The sequence below is a fragment of the Rhea americana genome, unplaced genomic scaffold (assembly GCF_003343005.1).
Source record: "Rhea americana isolate MKP2758 unplaced genomic scaffold, rheAme1 scaffold_30, whole genome shotgun sequence".
Lineage (NCBI taxonomy): Eukaryota > Metazoa > Chordata > Aves > Rheiformes > Rheidae > Rhea > Rhea americana.
This window is the reverse complement of record NW_028186424.1, coordinates 2,381,119-2,398,525: the sequence shown is the minus strand read 5'-3', so window position 1 is coordinate 2,398,525 and position 17,407 is coordinate 2,381,119. Positions and strand designations below refer to the sequence as shown.

At 38.1% G+C, this 17,407-nt stretch overlaps 1 protein-coding gene across 4 annotated transcripts in view; it reads right to left on the bottom strand.

Moving 5' to 3' along the window:
* Nucleotides 1–5,731: 5,731 nt before the first annotated feature.
* MAN2B2 (mannosidase alpha class 2B member 2) overlaps nucleotides 5,732–17,407 on the bottom strand; it is a 30,624-nt gene continuing 18,948 nt past the window's right edge. For all 4 annotated transcript variants that reach the window (XM_085309595.1, XM_085309596.1, XM_085309597.1 and 1 more), the window contains exons 9-19: nucleotides 16,699–16,885; nucleotides 15,639–15,772; nucleotides 13,288–13,544; nucleotides 11,246–11,437; nucleotides 10,074–10,326; nucleotides 9,863–9,973; nucleotides 9,567–9,759; nucleotides 8,762–8,914; nucleotides 8,252–8,364; nucleotides 7,251–7,368; nucleotides 5,732–5,959 (exon numbers count right to left, since the gene is read on the bottom strand). In XM_085309595.1, the coding sequence (XP_085165721.1) occupies nucleotides 5,865–5,959; nucleotides 7,251–7,368; nucleotides 8,252–8,364; nucleotides 8,762–8,914; nucleotides 9,567–9,759; nucleotides 9,863–9,973; nucleotides 10,074–10,326; nucleotides 11,246–11,437; nucleotides 13,288–13,544; nucleotides 15,639–15,772; nucleotides 16,699–16,885 (1,806 nt within the window). In that variant the 3' untranslated portion in view covers nucleotides 5,732–5,864. The remainder of the gene's footprint in view (nucleotides 5,960–7,250; nucleotides 7,369–8,251; nucleotides 8,365–8,761; nucleotides 8,915–9,566; nucleotides 9,760–9,862; nucleotides 9,974–10,073; nucleotides 10,327–11,245; nucleotides 11,438–13,287; nucleotides 13,545–15,638; nucleotides 15,773–16,698; nucleotides 16,886–17,407) is intronic.

Genomic DNA, 17,407 nt, shown 5'->3' with positions numbered 1-17,407 from the left:
CGTGCAGGATGATTAGCGCTTGCATCAGGGTGTCTCTGTTGAAGACGAGCAAGACAACAAATGAAAGTATGTCAGATTTGTACCTTGACTTCCTCTTCCATCTTGTGGTGATGGTGACTGGAAAGCTAAATGCTACCCCAATTTTTCCTACACTCAAGACTGTAATCATAGATGCTTCTGTTTCAGAACCCACATTATTTCTTTAAATATTACTTTTTTCAAATTTCAGTTGTGTCTAACCGGTTATTTTTTAATACTAACAAACTAGCCTTTTTCATCTGATACGATATAAAGAGACGCTTTTCAACACTTTGCTGCTCATTTCAAAATATACTACGCACTTTTTCCRTCCTTCATCTAAAAGCATTTTATGAGACTTCTTCAGCTACTCTGTTTACATGCTTATCTGTAAAGCATCCCCCTTCCAGCCAAGCTGACATTTTTATCCAACCCCAGAAAGACAACGATTGTACATAGGAGTAATACTTGACATCAGCACAACCTATCTTCATTACACATTTCATTATCACCTTCCTGAGATCTTGCCTGAGTTCTTTCCTGTTGTGACAAACACTTTCCTGCTGTTGCCTGAAGGGTGGCGTGGCTCCACTGGCAGGAGCAACGCGGGAAGGCCGAGTCGAATACACACCGACACCCCGCACAGCATCCCCTAATACCCGCTCGGAGAGAACCCGGGCCGAACGCTGGGCGTGCGGTGCATCCTACTGTTGGCATCACTGCTGCAGTTGCACTCCTGCAATACCAATGCAAAACCTGTTAACTAAGGCTTGTTTGTGAAGGATTATAAACATGGGTTAAATCAAATATTCAAGTTCTATTCAAATATTCTGAATAACATCATTAAGTATAAGGGGCAACTTGATGAAACTCATTTGCCTCAAATTATTAAAAATGATTTATACAAATATAGATAACTGTATGCTGCTTAATGTTCTCCAGTACTGATTTTTGGCTCCAGTCTAGAACCATTTACTTACCTAGCCTGGCTAGGCACAAGGAAGACATAACATTGCTTCCATTTTCCCAGCTTACTCAGTCTTATTCCCTTGGCTGAAGATCTGGCAAATGCAGAGGGAACAGGTCAGATAAAATTGTCCCACTAGCCTGCCCCATTGGAGAACATCAAAATGATAGACACAAAAAATATTTAGCCTAGGTTACTTCACTGCACTGGTTTATAGCACAGCCCCACACACTCTCATCTTAGTATATTGTAAAATAAAGTGTGAAAATTTCTTAAGCTGGCTTTGCTGCCAGGTAAATTATATGTATATCACATATAATGACTGTATGAAAGTTCCCCTTTGGTTTTCTTCTGCTTCTTCCAGTGATTCTTTATTAACTTTTGAAATTGCACCAATCACGGCAGGCTTAGCTCAGCTGGTTACAGCGTGGTGCTGCTAATGCCAAGGTGGCGGGTTCAATCYCCGTATGGGCCATGCTAAGGGTTGGACTAGATGATCTCCAGAGGTCCCTTCCAACCTTACCACTCTATGATTCTGTCATTCTRTGTTTCTGGATTCTGTAAACCTGCACCTGCACTCACCTATGCATTAGATATGGTTGCAGAGCCCCTGCTCAGCACAGAGGGGCTCCCTCCTCGGAGAGGCAGTGGGAGGCTCTTCTGGATACTTTGCACAAATCCATCTCTCAAAACTTTTCTCCATACACTCAGGAAACAGCAGCAGACACATACTCAAAGTACTGAAGTACTAAGTCAAAGACAGTTTACCAGATTTTTTTTTTTTAAGTTTTTATTCAAATTTGCTTTTTCAACATCTTTTTCAAATTATAACAAATATTGCAGAAAATTGCAGATATACCAAAAGAAAGAGTTAACTTGAAAATGAGATATTTCACTTACTGTGATTAACTTATGAATCTCCTGTCCTCCAGCTCAAACACACTATCACTTAGGCTTTTTATCCAATACCCAACTTCTTTGTATGGTACATACATTATTAATTTTGTTCAGCTATGACCCAAACAAAACAACCACAATCTTAATGTGATATTGTCCTAGGACTCCTATTAGCACATGTATTTATTAGCACTGAAATACAAAACACATCTGATCTGATAACAAATAATCAAAAAAAGCTCCGCAGTGCAAACGGACTGACAAAACAAGTGTGACAAATGTGGATACTAGTTAATTTTCAAATGCATTTTTAGAGTGGAAGTAATTGTTTTACCTGATCTAGTGATTAAAGAAAAATGATCTGTGAAAATTTACTTTCAAAACAGCAACTAATGCATAATTCTTACATAATAGACAAAACAATTAGTCAGTATTTTTGCATTAATACATTTGCCAACAGGACTTTCAAGATAAATGCTAGCCTGAAACTATTTTCTATAGCTTTAAAGTAGCTCTGCGCATTGCTTAACGTATTACATTCCAAAAAATAAAGTTATGAACAAGCTTTTCCAAGAAAACAAGAAACCGACAGAAAAAAATCTCTTGTGAGTGCAAATAACCAATACCTACATTTCAGCAAGGTTGATATAATTAGAAGTCTTTGAGATAGAACAGGGCAATGGGGAGAAAAAGCACATTTGCTGAAAAGGGGCAAAACCCTCCAGCGTTTGGAAGAAGCTCCCTTCTACTTTCTAACTGGGGCTTGTGCTGTCCAAACCCTATCACATACTGAGCAATACTAAAGCTATCAGAGCTTAGCACCAACACAGAAAACATTCAAAAGGTGTCACTGAGCACTGGAAAAGGAGATTGTAAAACAGGGCTGAGAGCCACTCTTCATCCCCAAACACAGCTAGGCCTCTGCAGCTCTTGAGGCCATTCAGTGCCTCAAAATTACATAAAATGAGGAAACGAATAAATTCAGTTTCCCAGGCCAAATAAGTTGATCTTCTGCCAGACCCAGAAGAGAAGTATTTTGGATGTTCTGCAGTCAGGAGCTGTGGATAAAATAAGCTGTTTTCAGAGCAATCTGAACTTCAGACTTCCCATAGCAGTTTCATCCTGACTGCTCTTCACATCCTCTCCTTCTTCAGCACCCAACCACTCTGCTGTCTCCTCCTAGCTCTTCTGGTCTACAACTGCTATTCCCCTTAACTTCAGCCAAAATTAAAAACAAAGTATATTTACCATAACACAAATAGGCTGCTTGCATGCATGACTTTTTCCTCAGCTTATAACATCACACCCACCCTCCTTTGTCTTACCAGATGCACAGTTCAAAGTAGTGCTTAGATACAGAATGGCCCAATATCTATAAAGTTCTCATGTAGCACTGCAATATATCTCCTATCTTGATACAGATGGGGGATGAAAAAGGATAATTACAGATATTTGAATGCCTGCAGGCTTCCATTTGCTTAGGTTGAGATCTCCTAGGGAAAAACAAACAAATAAACAAACAAACCCAAGTGTGCAATGACATCATCTTCTAGCAGGAATGCCATCTTTTAACAGACCACCTCCCTGGATGCCTCTGGTGCAGTATTAGATTTGACTGGCAAATTATTCCCCAATGGCAAACTGCACTGAAATAACTCCATCCTATATATGTTTTAAATCAAAAAGTCTCTGTAAATTGAAGTTAAAAATAACAAAAACAAAACCACACACAATCAGATAAACCAGYTGGTAATGAGGTATTCTTGCTTGTATTATCCTGCAATCAGGAAGTTTTTGCAGAATTCAATCTAACATAGCCTACCAAAAACTATCAGCCTGACATCTGCAAAAGCAGTACTCAGAGTTAGCAGCTGTGGCATACTGTACTGCTCGCAGGGCAGGCACTTCTCGAACAGGGTTGGTCATGGAATTCGCCCACTGAAAAATGCAGAAGCAATTTTTATAATCTACCAGCATGACTTACTGTTACCAACATTTATATTAGTGAATACCACTTTGGTCAGAGAAATACAAAGTGAAATTATACCACCGTGTAACCTGCTCAGTATATCCATTGTACAAGATGCTGTATGCAGGCAGGGAATGAGAAGAGACATTTAAGCAAGGAACATGACTCAGCCGAACACATTTCATTTTCCAGACACATGCACAAAATAAAAATAGCTTTCACTGTGCTTTACTGCAGCAGTCCCAGTTACAGGGCTGTATGCTTCCCTTATGAGCTTAATGTTGCAAGGAAATAGCTTTCAATACACCAGGGCAGGGTAGATGGGTATAATACTAATTATTTACAACTACAGATAAAAAATAACCAATGCAAAACATGAAATAATCTTTCTTCACTCAGTAAGTGAAAATGGCAGTTTCTGTGGAGATTAAGAGGTGTAACCAGTTAGTATACACGAGCTGTCTACGTGGAAAAATTGACCAGTGTAGTTCTCCCAGCAAAACTGTTTCACAACAGCTATTCTAGGAGAGTCCCTTTTTATTTGTTCTTGAATAGTTCTCCACATAGGAAAAATTACTGCAGAGTAGCTGAATTATCACACTATTCAATTACTACAATAAAATGTCATTTTTATACAAATCTAGACCTGGACTTGTGAATTGATAAGGCACTTATTTTTCTCTTTTAAATCCATATATTTCACCTCTCAGTTTTATCTTCCAGTGGCTAGGAACATAGCGTTTTGCACAGCATTGCACCAAGCACGATTCAGCATTACCACTGCAGTAAAAGTGACCTGACTCACCTCAGCCATGTGCATTTTTACATGAGTAATTAAAATAACAGAATCACAGAACAGTTGAGTTTGGAAGGCATCTCTAGAGATCACCTACTCCAACCCCCCTGCTCAAACAGGGCTGGCTACAGCATGTTGCCCAAGACAGTGTCCCMACAGGTTCTGAATATCTCCAGAGCAGGTATGTCCAACGACATGTGAACAGAATCAGATTCCACAGCTCCACATTGATTGGAGCTGGACAAGAGAGAAAAAATGCATCTTTTCAATGCAAAAAGGTATTAGCTATTAGAAAAGCTAGCCACTGCCATGCTTCCTTTAGTGGCTGCTCAATTAGATCTGCTTAGAATTTGCATCTACCACCAGTTTAACCATAAACACAGTCCTTAATATTAACTTCTACTTTATGTTAATGAATATTTCCTGCAAGTATGAAAGTTTAAAGTGCCATAACCACAGCATGAGAATGCTGTATCTGCTTCAGGTTACATGATGAGTTAGTCACTGGCCATGTGGCAATAAACCCTTCTTCTGTTCACAGTCTAGCTCCAGTTTACCCAGAACAAAAGACTAGGAAGTCAAAGACTAAGATGGCAAAGCAGAGTCAAACATTTCTGAAGCTTAAAAGAGACAGTTTAAATGAACTTCATAATGCAAAGAAATACAAACGTCACATCCAATTTCAGTTTGCTGCAAAGCAGAAACTTTACAGCTGTTGCCCAGAGGACAAAAAAGCTCGACAAGGCACCTCTCCTTCCACATAGGAAAGGACGTCATCTGGTAAATTACTACCCTGTGATTTGGAAGTCATCTCCTCTAACAATAAAAAAACTCTGAAAAAGACTCTTGAGACTGCCATCATTCGAAAGACACTCAAGAGTAGAGTGTCTAATAAGACTTCAAGAGAGCTCCAGAAGGAAGCATCATAGAAACAATTACTTTAAAACCATCCACAGCAACATGAAAGCATTGAATGTTTGTACTGCAACACCAAAGTCATTTTTGTATTTTCAAATGTAGCATGTTTCGGGAAAAATTGAATTGTAAATAATTAACCCAAAATATCCACAATTCAGACAAAGAGTTTAATCAAACTTAAAGTTTATTCTAACATGACTGTTCCTTTCATTAACAGCAGTAGAATGCTTTTCTGAGATCACTCACGTCTTCAAATATTGGAGCTCATTAAATATTCAATCTTGAAATACAATGCCAAACTATTGATCTTGAAAGTATATAAAAAAAGTCCTTATCTCCCTTGGATGAACAGTTACTATACAGCTTTCTGAGCTCTCTGTGTTATTGTAGAATCCTGTAAAACACAAAAACATACGTAATTTATTGAAAAAGAGGCATTGACTAATGTACTTATTCTTCCATCTCAATGTTTTGAACTCATCTATTCTTAAGATAGTGTTTGGGAAGATTATTTTCCTTAAAACTACAGAAGCATTGCTCTTAAGGTGCATTCACTCATAATATTAAAATGTCAAACAACCTACTTTTCTTGCACTGACTCATGCAGCAAATGCGAGCAACTCCCTAGTTGTACATCTTTTCTTCACCATGAGTAACTAGTAACACAACTGTTCCACAAACTACAAATAGTTTCCTCTCTATTCTGTGGCCTTTAAACTGCTTGTTTTTAGAGATGCTTTTCCTTACCATTCTTATGCAGCACCATGTTTTGGTTTTAAACATTACTGAGAAGTTGCTAGAGTGCCAGCACTTAGCTCTGAACTAGGTTAACCTAGAAGGTTAGATATAATCATCACAATACAAACATGTACCTCAATTACCTTATCTACGCTGATATTACATGCACTYATGTATGTTTCTAGGATTTCTGGAGGCATCTCATAGTTCTCAGTGATGTAATACACAAGCTATAATGACTATTTCCAAGCAAATTCAGGGAAGATGCATTCATTGTTTTTCAGTGCTTTCTGTCCACCAGACCACAGTTATGCCCATATCTTTCAAAGCATGCAGGTTCCTAGCTGCAGGTCAGGCAGAGCACTAAACTCCCAGCTAGCCCAGGCCAAAATCTCTGCGAACATTTTACAAAAAAGGCATATATATGGATGGAGGTGACAGTAAGGCCAATGGAAGCAAGTAACTGGACTGAGAAAGGAAATGAGGTCATCCACAGCAATTTGACTTGAATGTGAGCCTCCTATCTGCAGAGTCCTTTAATCTTATTGCAGTGGGGATTTTTAAGTCCAGCTGTCCTGTTTTTCTGGGTACAGGCTTAAGCTTAGATTAATAAAACTCATTAGCAGCTAACAAAAAAAAATCAATCTATCTGTGTCACAAGTGTGAATTCATAGTTTTGCCACTTTTTTCTGGACAAAGTTAACTCCAGAAAGACTTCAAGCTTTTTAACGTTTCTAGGGAAAGTAAATCATCCAGAGAAGTGCAGTAGTCTTGCAGKAAATCTCTTCTAAATGCTACTGCTTGCACGCTGTGCTAGAACCCAGGCCTGTCACATAGAACACCACCACATTTTTACTTTTGCAGACATTTCTATATTCTGAATTAGACTATTCATCGAGGAAGCTTCAACAGTAAACAACAATACAGACATCACCTTGTTCACCTACCTTTGCTTGGATATCGTGCAGTCTTCCACTTCCACCGTTTCAAAGTGTTTATATCCCAGGTACCTGTGAGCGATCGCTCTTCCACTAACATCACTGATCCTAACCCCTTCAGCAAAGACTGTGAATAGAGAACAAAAAGCAAGTAATCAATCATAGTTTATTTGGAGATGAATAGTGCTACACCCACTGGCCAGGTATGCAGGCAGACGATCTATAGCACMGATCTATTAATCAGAACAGTACATACTTTAGAAAACACTCTAGTTCATGCAACACAAAAGCAACTATAGATGCATCAAGTTTTACTTAAGAAGTTGAGCTGTTGAGAGCTTCCTCTGTTGCAGCAGAGTTCAGAGCCTTCTCTCCATCTCAAAAATGAAATTCACTGCACTTTCTTCAAACAAAACAGAAACCTCCATTTCATTCTCCATGTTTCCACCATCACAACCATGCTTTCATATTCTAAATTTCATATCTTAGAATACATATCTGCCATATATTATAAAATAACATGCTGCTGTATGAAAGATTAAACAAGAACTGAAAATACACAGTACACGATGGAAGCAACCAAAATTCCACTAATTCACAGAAAAACTAAAGAGAAAAGAAAGGTTTACTTCCTTTATTCCCATCCACATCTCATTAACTATAATTTGCCATAACTAAAGAAACAGCAAAACACACTTTCACTCTCTGCACTGGTTAAGGTACTGCAGAGGTGTTATATAACCGATGGACCAACTGACCCTCATGGAAAGAATTTTACAGATATTTATGCAAATCTTCATAGTGTGCCTATGTAGCTGCATCTGAAATAATGGTTTCTTTGGAGCAAAGCTGAAGAAATATAAGATTTGCTTCCTTTTGAGGTTAAAGTTTTAATAGTATTTTCACATCCACCTTTCATGGTGTCYGTAACAGAAGTTTCATTCTAGAACCAGTTTTCTCTGGAGCTAAGACACGCTAAGTGGTATTCTGTCTTGAAGGATTAGTTTTACCTTCAAATTCACTATTACAGGCTGAGACAGCACAGGATCTTCTCCCACTTCGTACAGGTGCCTAATTCTTAGCAGGACACGATTGAAGTCTGCATCAGCTTGTTTTTGTTTACCTTTAGGACAAAAAAACAACACAAATGTTTTCTTGCTTTAAAAAATAAAACCAGTTTTAAAACATGTTTTTTTGAGCTTTACATTCATTATTTGCATTGAACTAAATTCCCGTCTTTGAAGATTAGCAAGGGCACTAACAGCAAATATCCAGCTCCCAGGACTTGACTCTAACTACAATATTAACTCAAGAAGGAGAAAATTTTATTTGAGTAGACCAGTCATGTGATACAATTAACTGTCCTGATACAGGACTTTAACACTTTGAATAAATAAAAGTACTAGTCACGGGGGACAGAAAGAAAAGAATCAGCTTTTTAAATGGTCACAGGAGATAGAAAGAAAAGAAAGCTAGCTTTTTAAAGTGTAACATCCAGCTACGCTTTTGATAGTACCTACCCATGTGGACACTGTGCATCTGCTCTGTGTGATTAGAGCTGTATTTCCACCCTGGAATGCTCAGAGTCTGGAGATGAAGATTAGGCGGGACAATTACAGGAGAACTGTCGACTGAATTCAGCTGAAGCTGTCTGGTTAGCTTTGGTTTATCTCCTTAATACAAAATGAAACAAAGCAAACACTTATCATACATGCAAGCCTGGCTACGGTACTGTGGTGGGGTAAAAAGGTTTCTGCTTTTTCTGCCAACGCAGATCCAAAGCAGATGCTGTGCATTCTCCTCTGAGGCCTTCTGAGATGCAAAGCAGAAAAGAGCACAACTTTAACCGCCAGGGAACTCTATTACAGCTTCCCATAAAGCAGACTTCACTGCAACTTGCAGTTGCTATTCCACTAACGGTCTTCAGTTTTGGTTAATAAATCAAACAAACAGTTTTAATAACCTTGTTTTGAATTATCCTTTTAAAAACTCAGCATCCTGAAAGTTAATATATGATGTACTAGCTACTTTGTACTAACTCCCTATATGGATGTTTTGTTCTTGTTAGTCGCTTCAGAACTTGTTCTCCTCTGAAAGCAGAGATAATTGCATAACAAGAGAAATATCTCATACATTTGGACAACATTCATTTTGGAAATTAATGCAAACTAATGAGGACTCTAAATCTGCCTCCCAATTCACTGTGTACTAACTTCCCCAAAGAGAGAGAGGTTAAAGTCTTCATTTATAAACATAACATAAATTCAAACAAAATAAAATGGCTATTCAGATGCTAAAAGCAGGCAAGGAGATAGAATAAGCTACCTGATAACGCTCCAAACATAACAACTGGTCTGTGTTCTAATGCCAGCCCACTTGTCCGATAGAATGTATGAGTGACACTCTTCGTTCCTATAATAAGCCAAAACACAGGACGAACCACTGAAGAGTCATTCAGAGTGAGATTGTAATTCAGGTCCCACTCAAGGTTGTTCCATAGTCTCCTGTGAAGCATCACCTGTATTAGGTAAGTGTCACAACAGTAATCAGCCATCATGCTTTGCTCACAGCAGCAGCAGCCATGAAATTATTCTCTTGGAAAGAAAACATTCATTTGTTACCTCGACTTGGCCATTTCCTTGACTTGAAACACCATGAGCTCTTTCTGCAAGCAGCACCAGCCTTGTGGTATCATCTTCAATATAGGCAGTCTGGACCATAGGATAATAGTTCTGAAAACACAGCAAGTCACACAGCGCCAAAATTAACTTAGTTAAAAGTAAGAGAATACACATAAAACACTTGATTTTGGATTATGCCTTTTTTGCGTACCCGAGCCACTGTATTATTCACATATGCCTTGAATGGTCTTTTCTGAATCTGATATCCATTGCTGTCAGTGTAGAGCAGCTGTCTAGTGTTCAAATTTGTGCTCGTTCTTAGAATTGCCTCACGATTTAGTTCCAAAGGCCCAGCGCTGTATTCTTGCTCTATCCTATGGCAAAGCAACTTTCCATCATAGCCTTCTGGTACTGTATACATCCTTGTATACACTACATATATGTAGTCCTGAGCAGTAACATTACTATAAAAATGAGAGGAAAGATATGCACAGTTTAGCAACTGGAACACTTGATCTGTTATGCCAAGACTTACACATTATTCATGATGTCCACATACACGTACACAACATTGTCTATATTCTCTTTCATGTATTTAGTGAAATTAATTTTCAAAGGTACAGATATTCAGGTAGAGTAAATAATATTCTACAATATTCTTAGGTGTTGCAAGTGTATAGAGTACCACTCATTTGATTAGCGAGGCTCTCTGACACAAAATTGACAATAAAGTTTAAAAATAATTATAGTTTCTTCAGCAACAAATTTATACTCTACAAAAGACATGCTGCTCCATCTATGTATTTTTCCAACCTGGCAAATGTTATTTTGATGCAAAAATTCCCTTGTGCTTTCAAAAGTTTCTTCTCAACTACCATCGTTGTACAATGCAACTTAACTTAAACCAAAAGGCCTCACTGAAATAACTGTCCATGGGGAAGATTGTGAAGAAGTTATAAAGTGAGTAACAGAGAAAAGTAGCTAACCCATCAAACCTCTGAGTGTCGTCGTACAGGATTCCTTTCTCATATTTGTCATCAACTAATTCACTTTTAATATTAAAGATATCTACAGGTCAAAAAATGAACCATCATGTCTAAACTCCACCCATATGGAGATATCAGCTGCAATTTTCATCAAAACAGAAGCTACACTATAAACCAAAAAAAGCAACTCCAAACAATCTTTACCTCCCTCCCTCTATAATATGCTCTGTTAAAAGAAGCACTTCCTCAACATTACCTTTACCAGCTGCACACTAGATCTTTTAAGATCTAAACAGTGTAGAGTTCGCTGTTCAGGAATAACTGTACAGAATTACTTTCACATATGTGTACAGAGAAACGAACATGTAAGTGAAGTAAACCTGTAGCAGTGCTGTACCTGTAGAAATACTGGCGTATCTCTGTCACTAAGTTTCCAGAAACCACTTCCAATCCCACTGCTTTTGATACTGGAACAGCTGAAGCATTTGGGGCAAATAAGTAGTTGTCTGAAATGGGTCCTTTCTTCACATCTCCATTCACATGGTATTCAAGGAACTCCTGGGTCAGCTGGACAGTCTGGTTAGTCTCCCTGTGAATTCACAAAGGAGAAAAACTATTATCTACAAACACATTTTTTACACAATAATTGCAAAGCTGAACTGCAATGGGAATGAGGCTGAGAACATAAGAAAAGCTGTTTCCTCAGACTGAATAACTGATTTTATAAGACTCAGCAAATGAGGATAGCAGAGAGTGAAAGTACTTCCTATTGAGACATTTGTCAGCATGTAAATAAATGGAATTTCCATGTCATTTCATATTTTCATAAAATAGAAGCATCTTAAAATATAAACAACATTCACATTAGCACATTGCTTTGATGACCTGCAAAAGCAAGTTGCTCTTGGATCAAAGATTGATCCAGGGGCACAAAAATGAGGTATGTAACAACATATTAACGATCAAGTTTGTTTATTTTGTATCTAGGTAAATTAACATGATGCAGATCTCCACATTCAACTTTGGTAATATGAATATAATGCCAACAGGACAGCAAAATTTACACTCATTATTTACTCTCTCTCTCTTCCCTGAAGCTTACTTACAGTTAAGCTATTCAGGACTCCATTTCACACTCTTTGGAAAGTCATCTGAAGGTAATCTGAGATGCTATTGCCCTCAGCTATCTACTCTGCTATTCTACTGCAGATTATAGCTCCAATAGCCTTGCTGGCAAAACACGAAAATTTGCTTCTTAGATACTCCAATTCAGTATGGCATGTGAGTTTAAACTGCCAACAGTTTTAGCTAGTGTTAACATACAAAACGTAATGACTGAGAAGCAAAACACCCTCAAGTCTTCTCCACTGCTTCTGTTATGGGTATTGTCAGCAGAGGGGTAGGATCTCTAAGTTTTACCTGTTGCAGCTAAACCTTATAAGGCTTCAGGGTAAAAGCTCCTCCCAAACATTCCTTCACAAACCTGAGGACTTGTGAAGGAAAAGAGCACCCAATTTCTCTTACATGCTCAATTCCAACTCTGGTTGCCTACCAGAACAAAATGAAGGAGAAACAGGATTTGAATCTGGGTTTTTGCTCTTCCTCATTATAGAGGAATGTTCAAAGCGTAAAACTGGGATCTAGGATCTGGAAGCACTTAAAGTACTTACTCCTGTACCATCAGTTAAGGACCATCTATAGTTTTAAAGCTAATTTCTAACCATACTGGACAAATTCTCCCTTCTGAGAGGCAGAATTACAAACGTAAATGTCAAAAAAAGTCTGGCAGTCACCAGATCAATGTGAAAGAGATCTTGGATCTGCCATCAGCATCCAGCTGAGACGATCTGAATCCTGAACCGGCAAAAAACTACACAGCTCCACAGAAGCTGATGGAACTGGACCAATTCACATCAGCCAAGGAAGACAAGCTGCAAACGCCAAAACTCACTTCTATGTGCCTAATCAAAAGGAGCGTTTGCTTTCTTTCAAAAAGTTTTGCAGTTTCCTACCACGCAAATAGTGACAGAGGACCCACAAAGCTCTACTAATTAGCAGGAGAAAGCTCTTGCTTTATCACTTAAAGCTCATTGTGTAACTGTACTGTGTGTTCTTAGTTATTTTTAATACAAACATATATTCATATCTGTTTTTAGTTCTGAAATAGAACAAGGTTATGCTAAGGTTCGAATATACTAGCTAATATATAGGCTTATACTAACTACATGATTAAACAGGGCAACAACATTACAGTAATAGGATTGCATACTTTCTATGATAGTGTCCTCCCTTCTGTACACAATATCATCTCCAGTTCACATGCTGAAAAGAGTAATTGTAACTCTCAACATTAAGAAACATGATACAGTAGTTGGGCTTACTTTTTATAAAGGGTTTTACAGAAACTGGTGTGTCGTTAAAAAAGGCAGGAAATCTCACCTCTCTGTAATGCTGTGCATTAGATTAGTGTCTTGGTCAAACATGACCTGGTAGCAGCTGTTAATCACTGGAAGCAACCGTTGACTTTGTTGGCTTGACTGGGTTATGTCTTTTTRCTTGTACTTAACTGATCTTCCAATAAATGCAGATTGCTTACCAAGCGAAGGCTTAACATTGTATTTTCTGTAGCTCAGACCACTTATTGCAACCAGAATATACAGATCATAGGTAAAATGGGACTCTGGCGAGCTTTGAATCTGTAAATTAACACACAACAACATTTCACTACAGATAGAATTAACTGGCAAGGTGATTGTCTTCATCTGTTCCAAGACCTAAATTACTAAAATTAGGTTCTTCAAAGAGGAATTTCTAAACAAACCATTCTTGTACTTCTTAACTATAATGACGATGTACTACTTTTTCAGGAAGTTTACTGACTTCAAATTAAAGCTAGCCATTCTAGTGAAGGAAAGAAGGTCGCTAAGTGTTAGCAAAAGTGAAGGCAGATCTTATTTTAATGACCTCTGGGTGAATATAAAATCACAGATGTTGATTTACAATCACATTCCAAAATGCATGTATGAGTGGAAATAATCACAAACAAAACTAATCAGTTAAATGATGGAAGAGAGACTGAAGCATTGGAGAGGCGACTAGTATGAGAAAACAAACAGTGGCAAGAGGAAGAAGCACAAAGGCATGCCCTCACCTCAACTCAAGGCAGAAGGAGAATGAGGTGGAATAATTTAGAGTATTAAACAAACTACCATAGATATTTAGCATCAAAATACTGTAAACAATACTTTTACCATTTTTCAATTACACATACATTCCCCTTTAATGTTATATAAACTCTGGGGAAAGTGGGACTTGATACTGTATAGATTACATGGACAAAGAAGTTATGTATCCCTAACTAGAATTATTTAAAGTGAGCTGTTTGTACCCTCACACTGTGGCATATGTCTGATCACTCAGACTGCAGACCTCCTCACCTTAGTAGTATCAACAGGGCCTACTCCTATTCTCTCCCTTCCTACACAACTCACTCATAGAAGAACACTGAACACTTGCCAACTCTCCGTCCCTCTCAACCACAGACTTGCATGAGGATTCAGAGCTAAAGATTTCTTTCTGACAAAAGGAAGGAGCATGTGACATGAATGTACTTCTGAACAGCATGTCTAGGAAGAAACCTACGCCTTCCCATTACTGGTAAACGTGTTTCATTCAGGCTAAAGTGACTACGTGCATATGCACGTATGGGTAACTTCTGGCAAAGGAGATGAGGACAGACCAACTTTAGAACAGAGAACTTTGTCTTTTTAAATAAAGAACGACAGTTTGACCTCAGGACATCCTAAATCCTGGAATAGATGTTTTAAATACATTTCACTCTTCCACTTGTATCTTACAAGGCTAAAACAATTCAGAAGACAGGACTTCTGCAGGGTAACTGGCTGACAGGTAAGCATGACTATGCACTAACTCAAGAGATGGACGGCCTTCAAGGGATCTCATGACATCCCATGCATATATGCAGAAACATGGGATAGCTGTTGTATGCCACAGCTACAATATTCCTTGATAGCGATAAGCCACAGACAGCATTAGTCTATCTGTGAGCTATCTGGCATTTTGTGGACAGAGGGGAGCATTTGGAACCAATGCTCAAACCTCTTGGGGCCTTCACACGCAGGAGGCTTTACTACAGGACTGACAGGTCAGTGAAGGTGAAACAGTCTAGGGCATATGCTCCTGATGAAGGCTAGCGTTAGCTTACATTTGAGGCTATCTTCCCTCCCAGAGAACTGCTGGGCTTGTCTTGGAGTTCGATTAGGACACAGAATGAGCTGGGTCTGCACGGCAGCTGACTGTTCCAGCTCCTTTAGGGCTTATAATCAAGACCTATATTTCTTAATCTTTCCTCTTCCGTCAGAACAGGGAAGCAATCTGTCAACTCTACAAACAAGAATTGTCTATTGTAGAGCAGGGATAAATCCAGAAAGCTTTATTGAAAGTTTTTTTTTATGGAAAGAAAAGTAATGACAATAAGTGCCAGGTGCCACACAACAGGCATGCAAGGAAGGACAAACCATAAAGCAGTAAGAGCAAGGAACCTTTTAGGACACTCTTAAAGAATTTTCTAGTTTGAGAGAACAGACATTACTGAGTAGAAATCATGTTTGAATGAACACTCACTTAAACGGGGACTAGGGAAATCCCAGTATAAACTAATCCTTCTTTCTACTGTAATAGTATGTTTTACTATGCTTTGTTAGAATGAAGAATAAAGGCAGTAAGAACTGGCAAATGAAAGGAGAGTAAGAGAAAGAAACTTGAAGTACCTGTGCAGGCACAGAATGTCCCAGTTCATCATATACACTGACTGATGAGTGGCTGATAGAAACCATGACAAAGGTAGTGATGTTCCATGCCAGCGGATTATAGACAACAATATATTGGTCAATATCTGTAGTACCTTTGTATACCCAGAGAGAAGCCATCAGTAACAACACTTTTTATCATCACTTTTTTAAAAAAATAAGTATTATGAGATCTGTCTAGGTGTAATCTTCTTAAAATATTTATCATAAAATCCTGCAGTAAAACATCAYGATTGAAAAAAGTATAATTTTACAGTACTTAATAAAAAATCCTCCTACTTTATTTTTCTATTTATTCTATACAGAGAGACCATATATTCAGAAAGCAACACTCGAATCAAATGTAAACGCACTGAGTGAAAATAATAAACTTACCACAACTTATTGACATGCACTATTAACTTTCAGAGTTACACAGATCAAATGAGAAGCCTAATCTAAAAACAGCCCTGAAAAAAAACCCTCAAACCAAACTCATTTTTGTGYAACCCATGACATTGCATTTGAGAGTTTAAAAAGTTCCCGAAGTAAAGATAAAGGAATGTACAGTCTTCAGAATATATTCCTCAAAAACTCTGCTAATTTTTATTTTTTACACAGGTTGACAATACACCATAAGAACAACTTTTCTTAACTATGACTGTGCTTCTTACTGGGTAAGATTATGTTGCCTAGTAGGRTTAGTTTAGTAATTATAATCACCACCTCCTCCACCACCACCTGTTACCTAACTGAGGTCAGAATGTGGGAGCCAAGTTGGACATCTGCACTGGAACAGAACTCTACCTAACAACAGTTGTATGGTCCTAGTTTCGGATATGTGAGATCTGAGAACTCAGGAATTCATCTGACTTTGCTGCAAGCTTAGCAGATCTCAAAGCAAACAGGATTTTCCAGCTGTTGTTCACGGAACTTAGTTTGCAGAACTTTGGTGGTACGTAAGATTTTGACTATCTTGAAAGAAAACATGATAACCATTAAACTAGCTTGGAAAAAATAGAAAAGCTGTGTTAAGTAGTACCTGGTTTTCCYGAGTCTTTATTATAAACGTAAGAATAGACTTCTCCACTCTTCTCAGCATTGTTCATGTCAAAGATTATGGAAGCCATTAGCTTCTTTACGTTGAACATTCCATACATCAAATTATCCATGTACATGTCCGTCACCTTAGGAGACTCCGTGCCAGTTATACCATCATGGTGCTGGACCTTGCATTTAAAAGCAGTTTGGAAGGTCACAATCCAACTGAATGACAGCTTCAGGTGTGCATTTGAATTAAGATAATCCAGTAATCCTCAGACATAAAACTTTTAAAATAATAATGTATTGGAACCATATTCACAGATTTGTTTTGCTTATTCCAAATTATTATACATGGGCAAGACARTGAAAGACAAGATGCACACAGGTTTCCTTCTATATATACACACACACACACACACACACACACACACACACACATATATATATATATACGCCTTACTAAAATTACTTAGTGGGAAAAAACTGCAGGTCACAAAAATCACAAATATTGCAAAAATACCATAACAAGACAGGTTTTTGCTTCCCTACTGAGATCTGGCAATTCACTAAGCAGACAATTTTCTTTTCTACCAGCAAAAACAATTAGGCCTATAAACAGTTGTTAGCATGAGACCGATCTCTTAGCTGAACTTTGAAGAAACAGATCTGTCTTTCCACTTCTAACTTGCAGATGGAGATTATCAGTA